Consider the following 20,572-nt stretch of genomic DNA (forward strand, 5'->3'; position numbering starts at 1 on the left):
ATTCCGACTTTTCTTTTGATTATTAAAAATCATATAATCACTGTTCCCGTGAAAGTCAGTACGTCGCAACATATTAAATAAAACTTCTCTATTGATTCGATCAATGTCCTCTTTAAGAGACATCATTTGATTTTCCTCCTCCTCTTCCTTCTCCTTCTTATTTCTTAAATATATATATCTACACACATCTTCGTTATATTTTACATTCTTTGCATGATTTAATTCTCTTGCTTTAAATTTAAAAAATTGACACATACGTCGTTTAAGAAGCTCCCAAAGTTCCGAGAAAGAAGTAGTAAAAATCTTAAGATGTAATATTTTCCTAATTTCAGATTTAACTTCGGACACAAGCAACTCGTCTGCTAACAAGGATGTATTCAATTTCCAATAGTTCAAAAATTCATGGGGACAACACGACACTGTTGCTATAACCACCATATGATCAGAAAAGTCTGTTAAAAGAGTGTCATATTTCAGACCTTGAACATTATGTGATATGTAGAATCTATCAATCCTTGTTTTAGTTAACGAATCGAATCTAGTGTAGTGGACGGTATGTGGATGCAAGTGCCTGTATAAATCACGGAGTGCTGCTTCCTTACAGACTTTAACCAACAATTTGCTTTCCCGCAGTTCTCTAAATTCAACCTTGGATATTCTGTCAGTTGCTTCAGTAACAATGTTAAAATCTCCACATAGAATTATATTAAAACCAATCTCTAATAAATACTTCAATTTTTTCAACAATTGTATCTTTTTCGTTCGTTCCGGTGCATTATAAACATTAATAATACGCAACCTTTGCCCGTAATAACAGCAATCAACAAGGAGGAGTCGTCCCGGTATTATGTCTCTTCTTTTGATTATATTCACCGCATCTTTTTTAAAGAAAATACCCACTCCGTCAGAGCTGTCTTCCCCTATCGATATTATTGAATGGGCAGTGTTCCACATTTTATTTAATTCACATACATCTACGTGTGTCTTTAATCTCATCTCTTGAAGGCACAGAATATCATAATCAAGTCTTTTTAAGAAATCAACCTTCCTTTTCCTGCTCTTATCTGATTGGAGACCTCTGACATTAAATGTTATTATTTTGATGTTACTCATAGGTTTACTAAAGGAGAGACCATCTCAGAAATATTACTCACGGAGGACTTGGTCTATTATCCTTCCGCTTATCTCTTCCAGAGCTAGAAGCAGAAACGCTCCTTTTTCTGCTTCCTCTCGTATCCTCGTTGACGAGCTCGTTGAGGGCCGGGTGACTTCCACTAAAGAAGATCTTCCGTTTTACTTTCGTTTCCCCGGGCAGCGAAGCAAGAGCCAGAGATGCCGCCTCTGAGAGAGGGAAGGATCCATGGTCCTCGCTATCTCCGTCGTCCTCAGGTGTCTGCTCGCTGTCAATTTCTTCACCATCCGATGTCTCTATGATTAGGTTACCATCTAGCTCTTCATCACTCTCGTCGCTTTTTTTACTTGACTGAGACAGTGGAGATGGTAACTCATTTTGAACAGGGCTAGACTGGGTATCCTGTTCATCCACTTGTGGATTGTCCAATCCAGGCGAAACTGGGAGTGACAGTGAGGTAGTTGTCGGAGGAAGGTGGGGAGGAGTAGAGGGAGGGGGCTCTCTCACCTGGTCATTCACAGGGGGATCCAAGACTTGGGAAGGGTCCACCAAAGAAGGGAAATCCATGGTGGCAGAAGGTCGAGGTTGTTGGGAAGATTTAAGTATATTCACAAAAGACTTGGGGCATTTAAAGAAAGTGTGTCCTTTCGCACCACAGAGGGAGCACTCACTTTCGTTTTGGCAAATTTTAGCCTTGTGGCCCAGCTCACCACATTTCCAACATTTGACAGTGGGGCATTCTCTCGCTTGGTGGTCTGGACCTTGGCAGATGAAACACCTCACCGATTGGCCCGGATAAATAATCCTGCCATTGTAGGGGCCCAACGAGATGGAATTCGGAATAGAAATTATATGTCCAGCTTCGTCTCTACGCATCCGAACTTTGTATTTTCGGACTCCATACCAGAATCCGAATTTATCCACTGGCTTGACTGGGGGTTGAAGAATCTCGCAATACCTTTTAAGATATAACTCGATATCTTGGTCTGGAATCCTTCCAGTCCAGAACTTAACAACAAGAGTCACTACCTCTACCTGGACAGAAGACTCCACTTGCCAGTCTTTCCATTTCGGATGTGATGCGTTGGAAAGGGAGATCTCTAAGAAGCGACGTAAGGGTGCCTCTTCGGTGAAACACAGCTCAAAATCCCGTTTACTGGGGAGAGCAATGAAGGAGTATATGTCCTGCACATTCAGCCATGATGTTTGCAATATCAGCTCTTCAGCAACATAATCACGGGTCGGGGGGTCCCCGTCTCCGATGTACTTGAGTCTCACCCATAAATTGCTGAAGTTTGAAGCAAACGATAATGGGGCATACGGGGGCATGATTACATAACTAATAACCAATTCCTCCGGTCTTTCCGCGCCCACTCATTTTGACAGGTTCTTTTCTTCGTAGTATCGACACTCAAAGGAAAAAGTTTATAGATAAGCCAACTGATTTGGCACGTTAGAGGTCAGGGTTCAGCAACTCAATGTCCTTCTTGAGAGCTTTAAGGTCGCATGAAATGCTTCGAGCACACAAATCCACTATTGTCCTTAAAACAGGGGTTGACAAAGTCATTCTAACAAAATCAACACTTACGAATCATTTTCTGTTCCTCTGATCTCCAGCTGCCCCCTATCATCTAAGCAAACCTAAGTACATTGTATTGTAATCATTGTTTTATTGTACTCACAATAGACACAAACCTAAGCGTAGACGTAAGTGACTTTGCAAAATGTCCCGAATTCAGTAGCAGTGCTGAACATGTCGCAAACAGCTCCACATTTTCCTCCCTCTGTACCTGGATAGTTCCTGCAGCACCAAAGAACTCCACCTGTCCCGCTCCTCATGTTATGATTTCCTATTGTGTTTGACAAGGTTTGTGATCTTGCCATATGTGTCATGTACCACGTGTTGTCCGTTTCCATGAGCGTAGAAACAGTTTTAATTATCAAGCGAGTGAACCATGATGAGTGTCTACAGTCATAGTTATGAAGCTAATAATTAGTGTTATCCTATTTATTCTAAATTAGTAAGATGAGCATTGAGGTTGGGCATGAACAATTTTATTAAGGGCATGAACAATGAGAGGTGGTGGATTGGCCAGATGCAGGTCGATGTGTAAAAATAACTCAGTTGTTTGGTGGTGGCTATGGCGGAGCTTCCACAGAGGCCAGCAGGTGGATGAGGGAAGGGGAGGCAGGAGGAGGAGAGACCCGAGGCAGCCGCCAGTCCGAGTGTCAGGTGAACTGAACTTCAGGTAAGAAGTTATGACCTGCAGTCTATCTGGGTCAGATATAAACTAAGTTTAGGTGGAGTTTATTTTTGTTGTGCTGACTTTTTACCGTCAGTTGCAATAACTCATACTGCCCGAGCTAGCATGACGGAGTTTCTGTACAGCTGTTCAGTTGCTATGATGTTACTGATAGTGAACTTTATTTTATTCATAAGGTTAGTTAGTTAGTAGAGTTGCCAACGGCTCCTTAAAAATGGAATGGTCCCTCATTCAGAGAAAATATTATGCGTTTGGTATTGAGCTGAGAAGAGACGCAGTTTGTCCCGAACTTTAGCTAGAATGGAAAAAGACAAAGCTGGATTTATTCTGTGTGTTTACGCTGCACAGCTGCCTCTTCTCTCATCTCCCCCCTCCCTCTTCTGTTGCTACTTCAATCATGAAACTGATCAATGATGAGCTGATCAGCTTTTCTCTCTTGTTTGTTTATCGCCCACTTTGTGCCAGAAAGAGGAAACCAGCAGATGTCGCGCTAAACAACAGCAGCACGTTTAAGCTTGATCAGCTGTTGTTAGAATTTATTTAATATTAATTTCCAGTATCAGCTGATGTTTGCTGGAGCCACAGCTGTAAAGCTGCTGGTCATGATGTCGGTTTGGATATGTGGTGAGAGGGAAACATGAAGATGAAACCAGGAGATGTCCTTACTGAATCATCAGAGCTGTGATGGAGAAACAGGTTTACCTTTTAGGTGACATGAATGAGTTGAAGGGAAGTTATGAGCTGTTTCTGAGAGACAAATAACACCAGGATCCTTTTTTAGGTAGCTGACAGCTGGTAACTGTGCAGGTGCGGATCTAGCAAAGTTATGCCAGGGGGCCAGGTAGGGAATTAACAGGGAGAGGGGGGCACAAAGAAATACTTTTCTTTCTTATTCTCATTTAAAATATCTCGCTTTTATTAAATAATTATCTAAATCTTACAACCAAAGTTTTTATCTGATGTCAAATGTATAGAAATCATACATATACCAACAAGACAGTGTACATCACTGTCACAACAGCGTTTGTTTTCATTCAAAGGCTTTATGGCTTTAATACCTGGTGGGCCGGTCTGTAGTCAAAATGCCCGATTTTCTGTCCCAGTCCAGCCCTGCAGGTTAATACTGGCAGTGTCACCATGCCAGCTGACTGTATTTCATCGTCAGCCAGTGTTGTTCTTTATCAATATTACCAAAGTTTACCATAAGGCAGCATAGAAAGTATTTACTTGCTTTCAGGTTTTATTCAAATGTTAGTCTTTTCAGTTGTTTCCCCACTTTTTTCCTGTTTCAAAATCAAACACCAGTTTGTGAGAAGATTATCTTCTTTTTTTTTTCTTTTTCTTTTTTTTTTTTAAATAGGCAGATAAAGTTTTACATTGGAACTGGCTAATTTGTCAATTTTTTGTTACAAATGTTCATATTTTAATATTCAAAAATGTTTTTGCCCAAAACATATGTGCACTACATGTCAGTAAAAATACTATGCAAATATTGCTGTCCTTGACTGCTGAGTAAACACTGACAAAGCACTGATTGTATCTCTTGTACTTTATCCGAGGTGTCCTCGGGAGACATCACCCGTTTCCTTCCCTCACTGGGGATGTAGGGTCTGTCTGCCGGTAGCCCAGCTGCACCCTGCAGCAGCGCTTAACAGCTGATCCCTAATGTAAATGAGGTTGAACAAGGCATGAGCCTTAACCACACAGCAGGAGAGACTGAGAGCTTTTGACTTTTTTTAATTTTGACTTTATACTAAGACCCTCTATTCTTGTGAATAAAACAAACACTGCTTAAGCACTCATGATAGTATATTTTGAAGGTGGATTTCAGTCCCTGACCATGTAAGGTGATATGAATGAACGTACATTTCAAAATAAATCAAGATGCATAATCTACATATCCCAGTTACAGACAGTAACAGCAAGAAGGAGGTTTGCTCAGATAGGTGTGTGTGGCTCTTAAAAGAGCCGTTTTTTGGTGAAGCTGAACGCTTTGCATTTACTTGGCCTTGGCGGGCTTCTCGGTCTTCTTGGGCAGCAGCACAGCCTGGATGTTGGGCAGCACACCACCTTGAGCGATGGTGACTCCCCCCAGGAGTTTGTTGAGCTCCTCGTCGTTGCGCACAGCCAGCTGCAGGTGACGTGGGATGATACGAGTCTTCTTGTTGTCGCGGGCCGCGTTGCCAGCCAGCTCCAAGATCTCAGCGGTCAGGTACTCGAGCACAGCTGCCAGGTAAACGGGGGCGCCAGCTCCCACACGCTCCGCATAGTTGCCTTTGCGCAGCAGTCTGTGGACACGACCCACGGGGAACTGAAGCCCGGCACGGGATGAGCGAGTCTTGGCCTTAGCTCTGGCTTTGCCTCCAGTCTTTCCGCGTCCACTCATTTTGACAGGTTCTTCTCTTCGTAGTATCAACACTCAAAAGAAATGTGGCCTGATCGGCTCAAAGCCTCGCTTATATTTCCGCAGAGCGCGCGCAGCTTCGTCACGCACCAATCGCAGAGAGGCTTGCGGCAGCGCGCAATTACAATGCACTTTTCTCCAATGAGAAGCACACACCGAGGCGGGGCGGTGCTCCTCTGAACGGTGCTGAGCACCACGTGGAGCCCCTCACCAATCATGAGCCGGGGAGGCACCGCGTCACAGACACACACAGTTTAAGAGCAGCGAGTCTCCTCTGTTTGCTACAAAATCTGCCCTTAACACAGGAAAAGAAAAGTGAGAAACAATGGCAAGAACCAAGCAGACCGCTCGCAAGTCTACTGGCGGCAAAGCCCCCAGGAAGCAGCTCGCCACTAAGGCTGCCCGTAAGAGCGCCCCGGCCACCGGAGGCGTCAAGAAGCCTCACCGTTACAGGCCCGGTACCGTGGCTCTGCGCGAGATCCGCCGTTACCAGAAATCCACCGAGCTGCTCATCCGCAAGCTGCCCTTCCAGCGCCTGGTCCGCGAGATCGCTCAGGACTTCAAGACCGACCTGCGCTTCCAGAGCTCTGCCGTTATGGCTCTGCAAGAGGCCAGTGAGGCTTACCTGGTCGGTCTCTTCGAGGACACAAACCTGTGCGCCATCCACGCCAAGCGGGTCACCATCATGCCCAAAGACATCCAGCTGGCTCGCCGCATCCGCGGAGAGAGAGCTTAAGCTACTCGCTCACCTACAAACAACGGCTCTTTTCAGAGCCACCTCCCTCCCACCAAGAGCTCGCTCCTTTCTTACTATTACATCAATATTATAGTCACACTTTAATCTTCATGCTCTTTCTATACCAGAAACTACAGTCGGCATGAACGTGGAAATCACTGACTTCAGTTACAAAAATGCTTCATTAATTTTTAGCATGAATTGTTCTATCCTTAAATGTCTCCCTCCTTTACTTATTTACTTTTTTTTTATTTTTTTTTTATAAATACTATGGACATGCCAGTAAGCCTAACATGTTAACATTAGTGTACAGAGGCTGTTAAATTTATGTCTAATGTTAAAATGTTGGTGACACAATTTCATCCTAATGGTACTGACATAGTCATAGGGTTAATTTTTGAGACAAAATATCATGAGGTCGTCATGCTTCTGCAAATATTCCACCTTGTAGTGCAGTTTGCACAAACTGTTTTAAAAATGCACTCACCCTACAAACATTACTGATGAGTCAAGATCTACACAAAGTGACAGAAACACTGAAGCAGCTACCCATTTTATTCTTATTGTCATGTATGTCCTATTTGTCAGGTGATAGAAGAACCAACAGAGAGTAATGGTGATACAAGATCACAGGTGAAATTGGAGGATGACTTGGTGGTTCATTACTGTTTTTGAAGCACATGTGTGACTGCATGTATTTGGAATGTCTCCCTGTTATTTATTAGGTGACAGAGGCAGCTCTGCCATGTTGTAGCTCGGACTGAGGTGAAGAGGCGAGGTCACGGGTGACTGACTGATGATTTGGTGCTATAGATTAACTAGTATTTATTATCGTGACAATTGTCAGGCTGCTTTTAGTCATCCCAGTATCCTCGGCTGAGGCTGAAAGAAGCTTCAGTGCTCTCACAAGACTAAAAACGAGATCAACAATGACTCAAATGAGATTAAACAATGCTACTGTAGGCCATGTTCACCAGGAGAGACTGGACAGTATATAAAACCAATATGCCAGCAGTTTATCTCAGTTAACGAGAGGAGCAGGCATGTGTTTGGCTCCTTCACATAGTGGACATTGAGTTGTTGTGTGGGGCACCAGTAATCCATGTCTGTTGCTGTAACAGGAGTTCATGTTTAGAATAAAAAAATCCCAGCTCACTTATTTGATAGGGGCAATAGTGTGCATAAAATGTTGCACAATGTTGCTGAGAGATCTTTTACTTTGTGGTAATCTTAGATGAGTAGTTTTATGGACAAAAACCACCAGGTCATTCAGTGTTCCCTTAGTGCTAATGTATAAGAGATGTTGGTGTATTATAACTGAAGTAATGTTGTTAAGTCCTTAAAGTCATATTCTTTTATTGTCATCACTGTATTTGAAGCTAATTTTATTTTGTATGATACCTGATTTACTATGATGGAATATGGCTGAAGTAAACTAAAGTCTACAATTCTTAGTCATTTGTTTAATAGTAATTTGACATTATATAATTCACATATAAAACTATGAATTGTACTTTTAAATGGTTTAAAATCATGTAGAACAGCATATGTAGGCAAGTATATTTCTCCTCTTTTTATCAAGAAGCAAAGACAAAAGCAGGGCAGTGTTCGGTGGTTGAATCATCCGTCCCCCACCAATGCCAAAACCAAATCTATGCTCTTGCCAGAATCGTCCCCCGCCACCTGCAGCTGGCCGTTCGCAACGATGAAGAGCTGAACAAGCTGCTGGGCTGAGTGACGATCGCTCAGGGTGGTGTGCTGCCCAACATGCAGGCCAAGAAGACTGAGAAAGGGACAACAACTTCACATTAGAAAGGTAGCCAGTCTTTAAGTGATGACGTGACGAATCCTGCTTCCGGGCCTAAAGTAGTCTGTGTTCAATATGGCTTTTGTGTTGTTAACATGTTTAATGTTATGTATTTTCTTCTATTTAATCTCAAAAAGCTCCTAAAAACAGTCAGTGATCACTGTTGGCCTTCCTCGGCTTTTATTACTGCCAATCATTTTAAAGCTCAATTTTTAAACCCTTATGATGTAACTACAGCCCAGCCCATGCAGCAGTATATGAATGACTGACCTCGTATTGTGGATGAATTATCTCAGTTGTTGTATATATATATATATATATATATATATATATATATATATATATATATATATATATATATATATACATACATGTGATCTTACGTAAATTCAGTAAGATCATAATTCACGTCGGCAGTAATGACACCCGGTTACGCCAATCGGAGGTCACTAAAATCAATATTGAATCGGTGTGCAACTTTGCCAAAACAATGTCGGACTCTGTCGTTTTCTCTGGTCCCCTCCCCAATCAGACCAGGAGTGACATGTTTAGCCGCATGTTCTCCTTAAATTGCTGGCTGTCTGAGTGGTGTCCCAGAAACGATGTGGGCTTCATAGATAATTGGCAAACCTTCTGGAGGAAACCTGGTCTTGTTAGGAGAGACGGCATCCATCCCACTTTGGATGGAGCAGCTCTCATTTCTAGAAATATGGACAAATTTATTAAACCCCCCAAAATATGACTATCCAGAGTTGGGACCAGGAAGCAGAGTTGCAGTCTTACACGCCCCTCTGCAGCTTCTCTCCTCCTGCTACCCCCCCCCCCCCCCCCCCCCCCCAAAAAAAAACAAAACAAAACATCTCCATAGAGACTGTGTCGGCTCCCAAACAGACAAAAAACAAACTAAAAACCAGCAACAAACAACTTAAACATAAACAATTACAAAGAAAGAACAATAAAGTATCCACATCTGAACCAAAGAGTAAAACAGTGAAATGTGGATTATTAAATATTAGGTCTCTCTCCTCCAAGTCTCTGTTAGTACATGACTTAATAATTGATCAACAAATTGATTTACTCTACCTTACAGAAACCTGGTTGCAGCAGGATGATTATGTTAGTTTAAATGAATCAACACCCCCGAGTCATTCTAACTACCAGAAATCTCGAAGCACAAGCCGAGGGGGCGGTGTGGCAGCAATTTTTCACACCAGCCTATCAATTAATGAAAGACCAAGACAGACTTTTAATTCATTTGAAAGCCTGATGCTTAGCCTCGTCCACCCCAGCTGTAAAACTCAGAAACCAGTCTTACTTGTTATCATCTATCGTCCACCTGGGCCTTACACAGAGTTTCTGTCTGATTTCTCAGACTTTATATCTAATTTAGTTCTGAGCTCAGATAAAATAATTATTGTGGGTGATTTTAACATCCATGTAGATGCTAAAAATGACAGCCTCAACATGGCATTTAATCTGTTATTAGACTCAATTGGTTTCTCTCAAAATGTAAAAGAACCCACCCACCACTTTAATCACACTCTAGATCTTGTTTTAACATATGGCATAGAAACTGAACATTTAACAGTGTTTCCTGAAAACCCTCTCCTGTCTGATCATTTCCTGATAACATTTACATTTACAATAATTGATTACACAGCGGTGGAGAGTAGACTTTATCAAAGTAGATGTCTTTCTGAAAGCGCTGTAACTAAGTTTAAGAATATAATCCACCCACTGTTATCATCTTCAATGCCCTGTACCAACATAGAGCAGAGCAGCTATCTGAACACTACCCCAACAGAGGTCGATTATCTTGTTAATAATTTCACCTCCTCACTACGTACGACTCTGGATACTGTAGCTCCTGTGAAAACTAAGGTCTCTAATCAGAAGTACCTGACTCCGTGGTATAATTCTCAAACACGTACCCTAAAGCAGATGACTCGTAATCTGGAGAGGAAATGGCGTGTCACAAATTTAGAGGATCATCATTTAGCCTGGAGAAATAGTTTGCTGCTTTATAAGAAAGCCCTCCGCAAAGCCAGAACATCTTACTATTCATCACTGATTGAAGAAAATAAGAACAACCCCAGATTTCTCTTCAGCACTGTAGCCAGGCTGACAAAAAGTCAGAGCTCTTTTGAGCCAACAATCCCTTTAACGTTAACTAGTAATGACTTCATGAACTTCTTCACAAATAAAATCTTTATCATTAGAGAAAAAATTACCAGTAATCATCCCACAGATGTAATATTATCTACAGCTACTCTTAGTACCATTGATGTTAAGTTAGACTCTTTTTCTCTAATTGATCTTTCTGAGTTAACTTCAATAATTACTTCCTCCAAACCATCAACGTGTCTTTTAGACCCCATTCCTACAAAACTGCTCAAAGAAGTCCTGCCATTAATTAATTCTTCGATCTTAAATATAATCAACCTATCTCTAATGATCGGCTATGTACCACAGGCCTTCAAGCTAGCTGTAGTTAAACCTTTACTCAAAAAGCCATCTCTAGACCCAGCAGTCTTAGCTAATTATAGGCCAATCTCCAACCTTCCTTTCATATCAAAAATCCTTGAAAGAGTAGTTGTCAAACAGCTAACAGATCATCTGCAGAGGAATGGTTTATTTGAAGCGTTTCAGTCAGGTTTCAGAGCTCATCACAGCACAGAAACAGCTTTAGTGAAGGTTACAAATGATCTTCTTATGGCCTCTGACAGTGGACTCATCTCTGTGCTTGTCCTGCTAGACCTTAGTGCAGCATTCGATACTGTCGACCATAATATCCTATTAGAGCGATTAGAACATGCTGCAGGTATTACAGGTACTGCGCTGCAGTGGTTTGTATCATATCTATCTAATAGACTCCAATTTGTTCATGTAAATGGAGAGTCCTCTTCACACACTGAGGTTAATTATGGAGTTCCACAGGGTTCAGTGCTAGGACCAATTCTGTTTACATTATACATGCTTCCCTTAGGCAGTATCATTAGAAGACATAGCATACATTTTCACTGCTATGCAGATGACACCCAGCTCTATCTGTCCATGAAGCCAGATAACGCACACCAATTAGTTAAACTGCAGGAATGTCTTACAGACATAAAGACCTGGATGGCCGCTAACTTTCTGCTTCTTAATTCAGATAAAACTGAGGTTATTGTACTTGGCCCTGAAAAGCCTAGAAATATGGTATCTAACCAGATTCTTACCCTGGATGGCATTACCTTGGCCTCCAGTAACGCTGTGAGGAACCTTGGAGTCATTTTTGACCAGGACATGTCCTTCAATGCACATATTAAACAAATATGTAAGACTGCGTTCTTCCATTTGCGCAGCATCTCTAAAATTAGAAATATCCTGTCTCAGAGTGACGCTGAAAAACTAGTTCATGCATTTATTACTTCCAGGCTGGACTACTGTAATTCATTATTATCAGGATGTCCAAAAAACTCACTGAAAAGCCTTCAGCTAATCCAAAATGCTGCAGCAAGAGTACTGACAGGGACTAGAAAGAGAGAGCATATTTCTCCTGTTTTGGCTTCCCTTCATTGGCTTCCTGTTAAATCCAGAATTGAATTCAAAATCCTGCTCCTAACATACAAGGTCTTAAATAATCAGGCCCCATCTTATCTTAATGACCTTGTAGTACCATATCACCCTATTAGAGCACTTCGCTCTCGCTCTGCAGGCCTACTTGTTGTTCCTAGAGTATTTAAAAGTAGAATGGGAGGGAGAGCCTTCAGTTTTCAGGCCCCTCTTCTGTGGAACCAGCTTCCAGTTTGGATTCAGGAGACAGACACTATCTCTACTTTCAAGATTAGGCTTAAAACTTTCCTTTTTGCTAAAGCATATAGTTAGGGCTGGACCAGGTGACCCTGAATCCTCCCTTAGTTATGCTGCAATAGACATAGGCTGCCGGGGGATTCCCATGATGCATTGAGTTTTTCCTTTCCAGTCACCTTTCTCGCTCACTATGTATTAACAGACCTCTCTGCATTGAATCATATCTGTTATTAACCTCTGTCTCTCTTCCACAGCATGTCTTTTATCCTGTCTTCCTTCTCTCACCCCAACCGGTCGCAGCAGGTGGCCGCCCCTCCCTGAGCCTGGTTCTGCCGGAGGTTTCTTCCTGTTAAAAGGGAGTTTTTCCTTCCCACTGTTGCCAAAGTGCTTGCTCATAGGGGGTCATATGATTGTTGGGTTTTTCCTCTGTATCTATGAAGCGCCTTGAGGCGACTTATGTTGTGATTTGGCGCTATATAAATAAAATTGAATTGAATTGAATATACATGCATATACATATATATATACATATACATATATAAAACACCCAGCACGCCCCTGCGGGCGGTTTATCCTCCAAGCTCGGGTCCTCTACCAGAGGCCTGGGAGCTTGAGGGTCCTGCGCAGTATCTCAGCTGTTCCCAGGACTGCGCTCTTCTGGACAGAGATCTCCGATGTTATTCCCGGGATCTGCTGGAGCCACTCGCCTAGCTTGGGAGTCACCGCACCTAGTGCTCCGATTACCACGGGGACCACTGTTACCTTCACCCTCCACATCCTCTCGAGCTCTTCTCTGAGCCCTTGGTATTTCTCCAGCTTCTCGTGTTCCTTCTTCCTGATATTGCTGTCATTCGGAACCGCTACATCGATCACTACGGCCGTCTTCTTCTGTTTATCTACCACCACCACTATGTCCGGTTGGTTAGCCACCACCATTTTGTCCGTCTGTATCTGGAAGTCCCACAGGATCTTAGCTCGGTCATTCTGCACCACCCTTGGGGGCATCTCCCATTTTGACCTCGGGACTTCCGGGTTATACTCGGCACAGATGTTCCTGTACACTATGCCGGCCACTTGGTTATGGCGCTCCATGTATGCCTTGCCTGCTAGCAATCTTGCACCCTGCTGTTATGTGCTGGATTGTCTCTGGGACATCTTTATACAGCCTGCACCTGGGGTCTTGCCTGGTGTGATAGACCCCAGCCTCTATGGATCTTGTGCTCAGATATATACACATACACACACACGCTTTCAATTGTGTAATTTAAGTGATCTAGGTGGCTCTGTTTTTGAAGTTCAGTTAACACTAGAAATTTGTTTTGGAGTTTGTACATGTTTTGTCTCTAGGAGCCACCGCATATATTTATATACAAAAATAAATAGAACCACTTTTTTACGTTAGTAATTCCTTTTGTGCATAGTTTTATATTATTGCTAATAATAAATTACAGCAACAAAATAACCCGAAGAGCCGGGTCTCTAACAAGAGCCAGAAATCCCATCACTAATGCTCGCACGTCAACATGGGCGGGTATCTCCCTCAAGTGCACCAGTGCAGTCCACCATCATGCAGTACAGTATTTCCTACCTGACAATTCTCATCACCTAATGGCGTATAAGATATTCAGAGTGCAAAAGAAAACACAAAAAGGCAGTAAAAAGTGACAAAAACCAAAAGATCGCAGAACAACGCTCTTAAAGGGAAGTGTGTGGCTCTTAAAAGAGCCGTTTGATGGATTAGGGCGACTGAGTTTAACCGCCAAAGCCGTACAGAGTGCGGCCCTGCCTCTTCAGAGCATACACCACATCCATGGCGGTCACAGTCTTCCTCTTAGCGTGCTCCGTGTAGGTAACAGCATCACGGATGACGTTCTCCAAAAACACCTTCAGCACTCCGCGGGTCTCCTCGTAGATCAGACCGGAAATACGCTTCACTCCGCCACGGCGAGCCAGACGACGGATCGCGGGTTTGGTGATACCCTGGATGTTATCACGGAGCACCTTACGGTGACGCTTGGCGCCTCCTTTCCCGAGTCCTTTGCCACCTTTGCCTCTTCCACTCATGGTTATAATTTCTTCTCTGAACGAGCAAAGTCGAATGAAGTTAAACTCCACGGAGCCGTGTTATTATGTGTGCTCGGCGGACGTAAGAGAAAACAGACGGTGTGACGGCGACTCGAAGCTCAGCGGCTCCGCCCACTCTTCTATTTTCTAAATGTGGAAATGTGGTCTTTTGTTAAATGACAAATTAAGTCTAACCGAAGGGAGACTCACACCAAATCACACACAATGTCTGAGTGGAGTTCACATTTTTATTTCAAACTAAACCCAAGTGTCCGTATTTGTAACAAAAACCACACACCCTCTTAACGTTTCACCCAGAGTCTAGCATAAGTGTTGAACTACATTAAAACGATTAACACATGTATAGATCACACACACACACACACACACGGAGGATGTCACTGTAGTTTGAAATGTGAAACTGAAACGAATCGCGTTTATTTATTGTATTTGTAATCCTGTCCAGGATTTTACGATCAGAATTGTGATTTGAAGCCAAACATTTGCCTCACCAGGATGAGCTCAATAAGCTCTTGTTCACATGTCATTATTTCTGAGAAACCCACAAGTGTATTTATTCAGTGCTTTTCGCAGACAAGGGACCACAAAACTGGACCCCCCCCCCCCCAAAAAAACAAAACTACAAAACCAAATAGTAATAATGCTAAATGATATAGTGATGGCGTTAGGACTGTTCTGGTCAGGTGGTCCATCATTAAGTCCTTGAAATCTCTCTTCTTTTTTTATTCGAAGCATACAAGAGTAACACAAGCTGTAATTTATGTTTCACCATCATGACAGCTACAAATTAAATAAAGTCAGGACATGTACGCTTTAGAAGAGATGTGTGGCTCTGAAAAGAGCCGTTGTTCGGGATTAAGTAAAGATGCAGTTTACTTGGAGCTCGTGTACTTGGTGACGGCCTTTGTGCCCTCAGACACTGCGTGCTTGGCCAGCTCACCGGGGAGAAGCAGGCGAACTGCGGTCTGGATCTCCCTGGAGGTGATGGTGGAGCGCTTGTTGTAGTGGGCCAGGCGGGAGGCTTCAGCGGCGATACGCTCGAAGATGTCATTGACGAACGAATTCATGATGCTCATGGCCTTAGACGAGATGCCGGTGTCGGGGTGGACCTGCTTCAGCACCTTGTACACGTAGATGGCGTAGCTCTCCTTCCTGGTCTTTCTCTTCTTCTTGCCGCCCTTGCCGGCGGTCTTGGTCACGGCTTTCTTGGAGCCCTTTTTGGGCGCTGACTTGGCGGGTTCAGGCATTTTCTTACTTCACTTCCTCACAGCGGAGAATGTGCTCGTCAGCTGAGAGTGGCTCTTTTATTTCCGCTGTATGCAAATAAGGCTGTGCTGTTCCTCGCCTGTCATTGGCCGAGCTGTTGCTCAGGTTTACACAAAGGCACACAGTCAACAGTGAAAAAAAGCACTTGAAATCTTCCACGAATCTCATTATTTACATATGAATTAGAGAACATCACCTTAGTTTTTACTATTTTATGGCATTTTACGGATGCAATGTTTCCCCTCATAACGTCAAAGTTACAGGATATATTGTCCTGAAATTCTCAGGGCTTAAAACCCTTCAGGGTTCATTTTTACAAGTATCCTGTTTTATTGAGCTTTGTAAGAGGAAGTGAGTGTGTTAAAGGGCCTCTTATAATCCTAACTCTGATAAAACTCAGGGTGCTTTGTGATGAGATGCTGCTTTAGCAGTATATGTCTGCAGCCGCTGGCGCGCGCACTCACAACAATGGCTGAGCGTAATTGTGTGGACGTATTTTACCTCCACAAACAGCTGAGACGTGGTTTGCGATACATGTGGCAAAAAAGTGCTCCAAGAGTGAGGTGTTGTGGCCATACTTGCCAACCTTGAGACCTCATAATTAGGGAGACATTCAAAAGGGCTGTTTGGACGTGATAAATAAACGTGATAAATAAATTTTACAGTGTTTATTTATCGGATAAAATACGTTGAGAGCATCCTGTCGAGCTGCATCACTGTGTGGTTTGGAGCCAGCAATGCGTCCTGTCATAGAACCCTCCAACGCATAGTGAGAGCTGCAGAGAGGATCATTGGTGTCTCTCTCCCCTCCCTCCAGGACATTTACAGCACCCGTCTCACTAAAAAAGCCCTTTGCATAGCGGCTGATCCCACGCACCCAATGCAAAGCTTCTTCAAGCTGCTGCCGTCAGGGAGGAGACTGCGGAGTCTCCAGGCCAGGACCAGCAGACTGAAGGACAGCTTCATCCATCAGGCTGTCAGGAAGCTTAACTCCCTCCCGATTCTGCCCCCTCTCCCCTCTTCTCCTCCATGGTCTCACTGAACTCTGTCACACACACACACACACACACACACACACACACACACACACACACACACACACACACACACTCTCTGACTCACTCACTGGCCTGCACCAGTTACCAGTCACTTTGTGGAGCATTGGACTGCCACTACCTCATAAGACTTTGTTGTTATACTATCTCTTACTGTACATTACTAAATCTCCATTTGCACTATTTGCCTATTTGCACTACTCTGCCTGGTTTACACTCAATGTCATTTACCCTTACCTGAATATTGTATATTGTATATTGCATAGCTTTCTTGTTAATTTGTATTGTATTTATTTAAATTTTTACTTTTTAATTATTTTATTTGCATTTTTTAATCACTCTCTTATATTTAAATGTTCATTTGCTATTTCATCTAGGGTTTGAGAGTAACGAAATTTCTATTCTCTGTATGTCCTGTACATGTGGCAGAATTGACAAATAAAGTTGACTTTGACTTTGACTTTTGTTAAATGTCACCGTTATTATTGGCCGGCCCGGAAACAGCGGGGGTGTCCAAATTCAGAGGCTGCTTCCACCTGAGGACCCAGCCTTCGCGGTCTAAACAAAGCCGGGTAGTACGACGTGAGCTCCCTCAGTGGAGTGAAACTCAGCCGTCTGCTCCTTGCTATCTAACATATAACCGGGCGCTGCCTTAAACTCTCGACCGTCTCACACTTCTGTTTAATCAGTTTTCTGTTTGACGTTTATCCAGCTGTGTGAAAACCCCAGAGGATATGGAGGACCACAAGAGCCACGTGCATCAAAATAAAAAATTCTGTGCTTAATTAATGAATTTTGGAATAAAATCCGTATTTGTAAATTCATTTTTGAATTCCAATTTAATAAATTGATTTTTAAAATTCTTTTCAAGTCTTCATTTCAAAAAACATTTTCATATTGTTTAGATACAATAAATAAAATAAGTTTTTGTACAAAGTATCGGTATCGGATCAGTATTGTCGATACCACCCTGAATATTACTTGGTATCGGATTGGAAAGGAAATCAGTGGTATCGCACATCACTAGCGGCCACGGTTTTCACAATCAGCTCGCCCACACTGGGGTCGACCTTCTTGGGCTTGGAAGCCGTCGTCTTCTTCTTGGCCGCCTTGGCCGGGGCGGCAGCAGGTGCGGGAGCTTCCTCGGACATTTTCCCCTTTCACGTCTGATCAAAATCATTCCCTGTACAATTCCATCTTATGCATAGCACTTACTACAATAGTTGCATTAAATAAAGGGAGATAGAAAGGTGGCTACGGAGCCATCGAATTAGGAGTTAGATTGAAGATAGCTTTGATGGAAATTCCTCTTTGGTCATAGCTAGGAAAGCTGGATGCGAAGGACACAGCAGAGCCTGCCTGTGGCATAGGCTGACCTACAACAGGGTGGATAGGAGCTTTTATTGCTTTATCACATCATTACAAGACTTGTCCACAGGTACTTTTTCGCATATCTTACACATAACAATTATAGTTTAATCCTTAGAACACAACTCAACAAAAAGTTTGAAATAGTCCCTAAATTTAGGTTACATTTACTTTTATTCACCTTATCCTACTGCTAGCAAAGGATGCATTTAAAGCAGGCCAGTATGTAACAGTTTAAATTGAAGTTACAAAGATTACATTTTTAATTCTTTTAAAAACATATTTAAAATCAATATTTGGCACAACACAAGTCCCATAAATGTAACAGTTTTGACTTTTCACCTAATAAACTGTAAGTTTAAGTTTTGTTTTGCTTTTTTTTTCGGTGGAAACAAGAAGAGAGGTCGCTATCCGTTTGCCTGATGGTGTATCTGAAAGACAAAGAAGAGGATCTCTTCAGAGAACAGCTGGTAGGTGAATCTCACATTCTTTTGTGTTATATTTTTAAATGGCACATAAAATACTGACATGTTTCCATTTAACCTACTTGCCAGGATCATGAAGAACAGTTCCGAGAAGAGCTGGTAAAGGTTGTAGTCACAAGACGTGCAGCAGTCTGGAAAACCTTGATGTGCCCAGAGCGTGTGCCTTAATGATGGGGCTTATATACGCTCTCAATCTGAGCTACCCAAAACAAGTAAAGAACACTCTAGAGCAGGGGTGGGCAATCTCAGTCCCCGAGGGCCGGTGTCCCTGCAAGTTTTAGATCTCACCTTGGGTCAACACACCTGAATCACATGATTAGTTCGTTACCAGGCCTCTGGAGAACTTCAGGACATGTTGAGGAGCTAATTTAGCCATTTAAATCAGCTGTGTTGGTTCGAGGACACATCTAAAACCTGCAGGGACACCGGCCCTCGTGGACTGAGATTGCCCACTCCTGCTCTAGAGGTATTCCAGAAGGTATTTCTGGAACTTGATGGACTTAAGAGACATTACCCGTGGACTGGCTTTAAGTGCAAACTTCTGTCGTGAAATAAATGTGATTTTTTTTTTTCCAAAAAATCAAAACAAAAGAAAAAAAAGAAAGAAATGTGAATTGGACTGTGGTATTCTGATGTGCCTCTCATGTTTTTGTATGCAGTCCTAGATGAGTGTGGTTTTGAGAGAGGTTCGTAATCCATATAACCTTAGCTTTGGACAGTTCCGTTGTTGAACATCAAAATCATTTGTCATTTCCTTGATTCTGCGACAAGTTGACCAAGTTGATACCAATTTAAGTTAATGTTAATGTACATGAAGTACATTTTTTTTGCCCAGTCATTTATAATTAAAGGGCTGCTGTAATGTTTCATTTATGTTGTATTGACACAGAAGTGTATTACTTTGTAAATGTTTTGTAATAGAATAATCAATTGGAATAAGTGAAATGGCTATGTGTGATTTTTTTATTTTTTTTTTTAGAAAAGTTACTGTAGAAACCTAAACTAATTGGCATGGATAATTGTGAGTAGGATATATGTAAAAACTAATGTAATTTCTCAACTTAATATTACCAGAAATTTGAAATTAATATTAGGTCGCATAAACGTAATTATGCTTTTGGAGGTCAAAGTAAATCATGTTGGTGTGTTAAACCGGTTGAGTTAGCCAAACCTAAAAATTACTTGCTGGATTTACTTAATAATATGCAAAATTTGTAACTTAAAAAGCTGAGTGGAAATTGTTGCCTCAATTTTTTAAGTTGAGCCAACAAAATATTTTTTAGATAGTGGTTGCTACGTTGTTTCTGACAGTCTGACACTTGCCCTCCTTCTCCTCCTCCTGGCTGCACACACAGGACTCGGGGATGTTCTCCCAGTCTTTGTAGCTGAACAGACCACAGCAGTGAAACTACAAACAGCAGCAGGAGAAGAAAGAAAGTGGGTTTTTTGTTTTCTTTTTTAAAAATAAGGTTTTTATTGAAAGTTGAATACTTTTTCTTTTTTTGTTAAATTCATTTTCAACTCAAAGCATGTGTTCATGGATTAATAATACATTTTGAAATATCGATTTATAAATACAGTTTTCATTATCAATTAAATGAATAATGAATTACATATTAAATGATTTCTCAATGTGTTGTGTCACATTTCAAATTCAAAATTTAAAAAATTATTTTCAAAATCTTTTTAAAATAGAAAAAAGAAAAATAAGTAAATGGATTCAAACAATAAAGATTTATTTCCAACATTTAAAATGCACGTGGCTCTTTTTGTCCCCCATATTACCTAACAATTTTATCAAGAGGAAGAATCATAAGAGGACAGCTACAGCTGCAGGAGTCACGGCTCACTGAACCTAACAAGCGTTGCTAGTGGGTTGTATCCTTAGAGGATTATGGGATTGTACTCATTTAGATCTTTGTTTGGTCTGGAAAAATAATTTGCTACTCTACATCTTATTATTTGTCACTGTTTGAGGAAAAAAGGAAGAACCCCACTAACCCCTTCTAACCCCTTCTATAAATCTTTCTACATTACCTTCGCTGATTTCTTCCTTTAAACCATCAATGTGCCTTTTAGACCACATTCCTACAGGACTGTTCAAAGAAATTTTGCCACAAGACTTCAATTTAAAATCTGATTAATCTCTCTTTAGGAACAGGCTACGCATCACAAGCT

The 20,572-nt window shown here is 41.9% G+C and overlaps 4 protein-coding genes across 4 annotated transcripts; 1 reads left to right on the plus strand and 3 right to left on the minus strand.

Moving 5' to 3' along the window:
- Positions 1-5,115: 5,115 nt before the first annotated feature.
- Positions 5,116-5,838, minus strand: LOC106675469 (histone H2A-like). Its single transcript, XM_014410109.4, has one exon. The coding sequence runs from the start codon at positions 5,780-5,782 to the stop codon at positions 5,396-5,398; it is 387 nt and encodes a 128-aa protein (XP_014265595.1). The 5' UTR covers positions 5,783-5,838; the 3' UTR covers positions 5,116-5,395.
- Positions 5,839-6,075: 237 nt separating this feature from the next.
- Positions 6,076-6,573, plus strand: LOC106675468 (histone H3). Its single transcript, XM_014410108.4, has one exon. The coding sequence runs from the start codon at positions 6,126-6,128 to the stop codon at positions 6,534-6,536; it is 411 nt and encodes a 136-aa protein (XP_014265594.1). The 5' UTR covers positions 6,076-6,125; the 3' UTR covers positions 6,537-6,573.
- Positions 6,574-13,676: 7,103 nt separating this feature from the next.
- LOC112436223 (histone H4) lies at positions 13,677-14,252 on the minus strand. The gene has a single exon (XM_024805588.2). It carries the CDS (start codon positions 14,197-14,199, stop codon positions 13,888-13,890), a length of 312 nt encoding a protein of 103 aa, XP_024661356.1. The 5' UTR covers positions 14,200-14,252; the 3' UTR covers positions 13,677-13,887.
- A 181-nt stretch (positions 14,253-14,433) lies between these two features.
- LOC101467042 (histone H2B 1/2) lies at positions 14,434-15,490 on the minus strand. Its single transcript, XM_012923370.5, has one exon. The coding sequence runs from the start codon at positions 15,465-15,467 to the stop codon at positions 15,093-15,095; it is 375 nt and encodes a 124-aa protein (XP_012778824.1). The 5' UTR covers positions 15,468-15,490; the 3' UTR covers positions 14,434-15,092.
- Between the last annotated feature and the right edge of the window lie 5,082 nt (positions 15,491-20,572).

This window comes from Maylandia zebra, linkage group LG17, assembly GCF_041146795.1.
Source record: "Maylandia zebra isolate NMK-2024a linkage group LG17, Mzebra_GT3a, whole genome shotgun sequence".
Classification (NCBI taxonomy): Eukaryota; Metazoa; Chordata; class Actinopteri; order Cichliformes; family Cichlidae; genus Maylandia; species Maylandia zebra.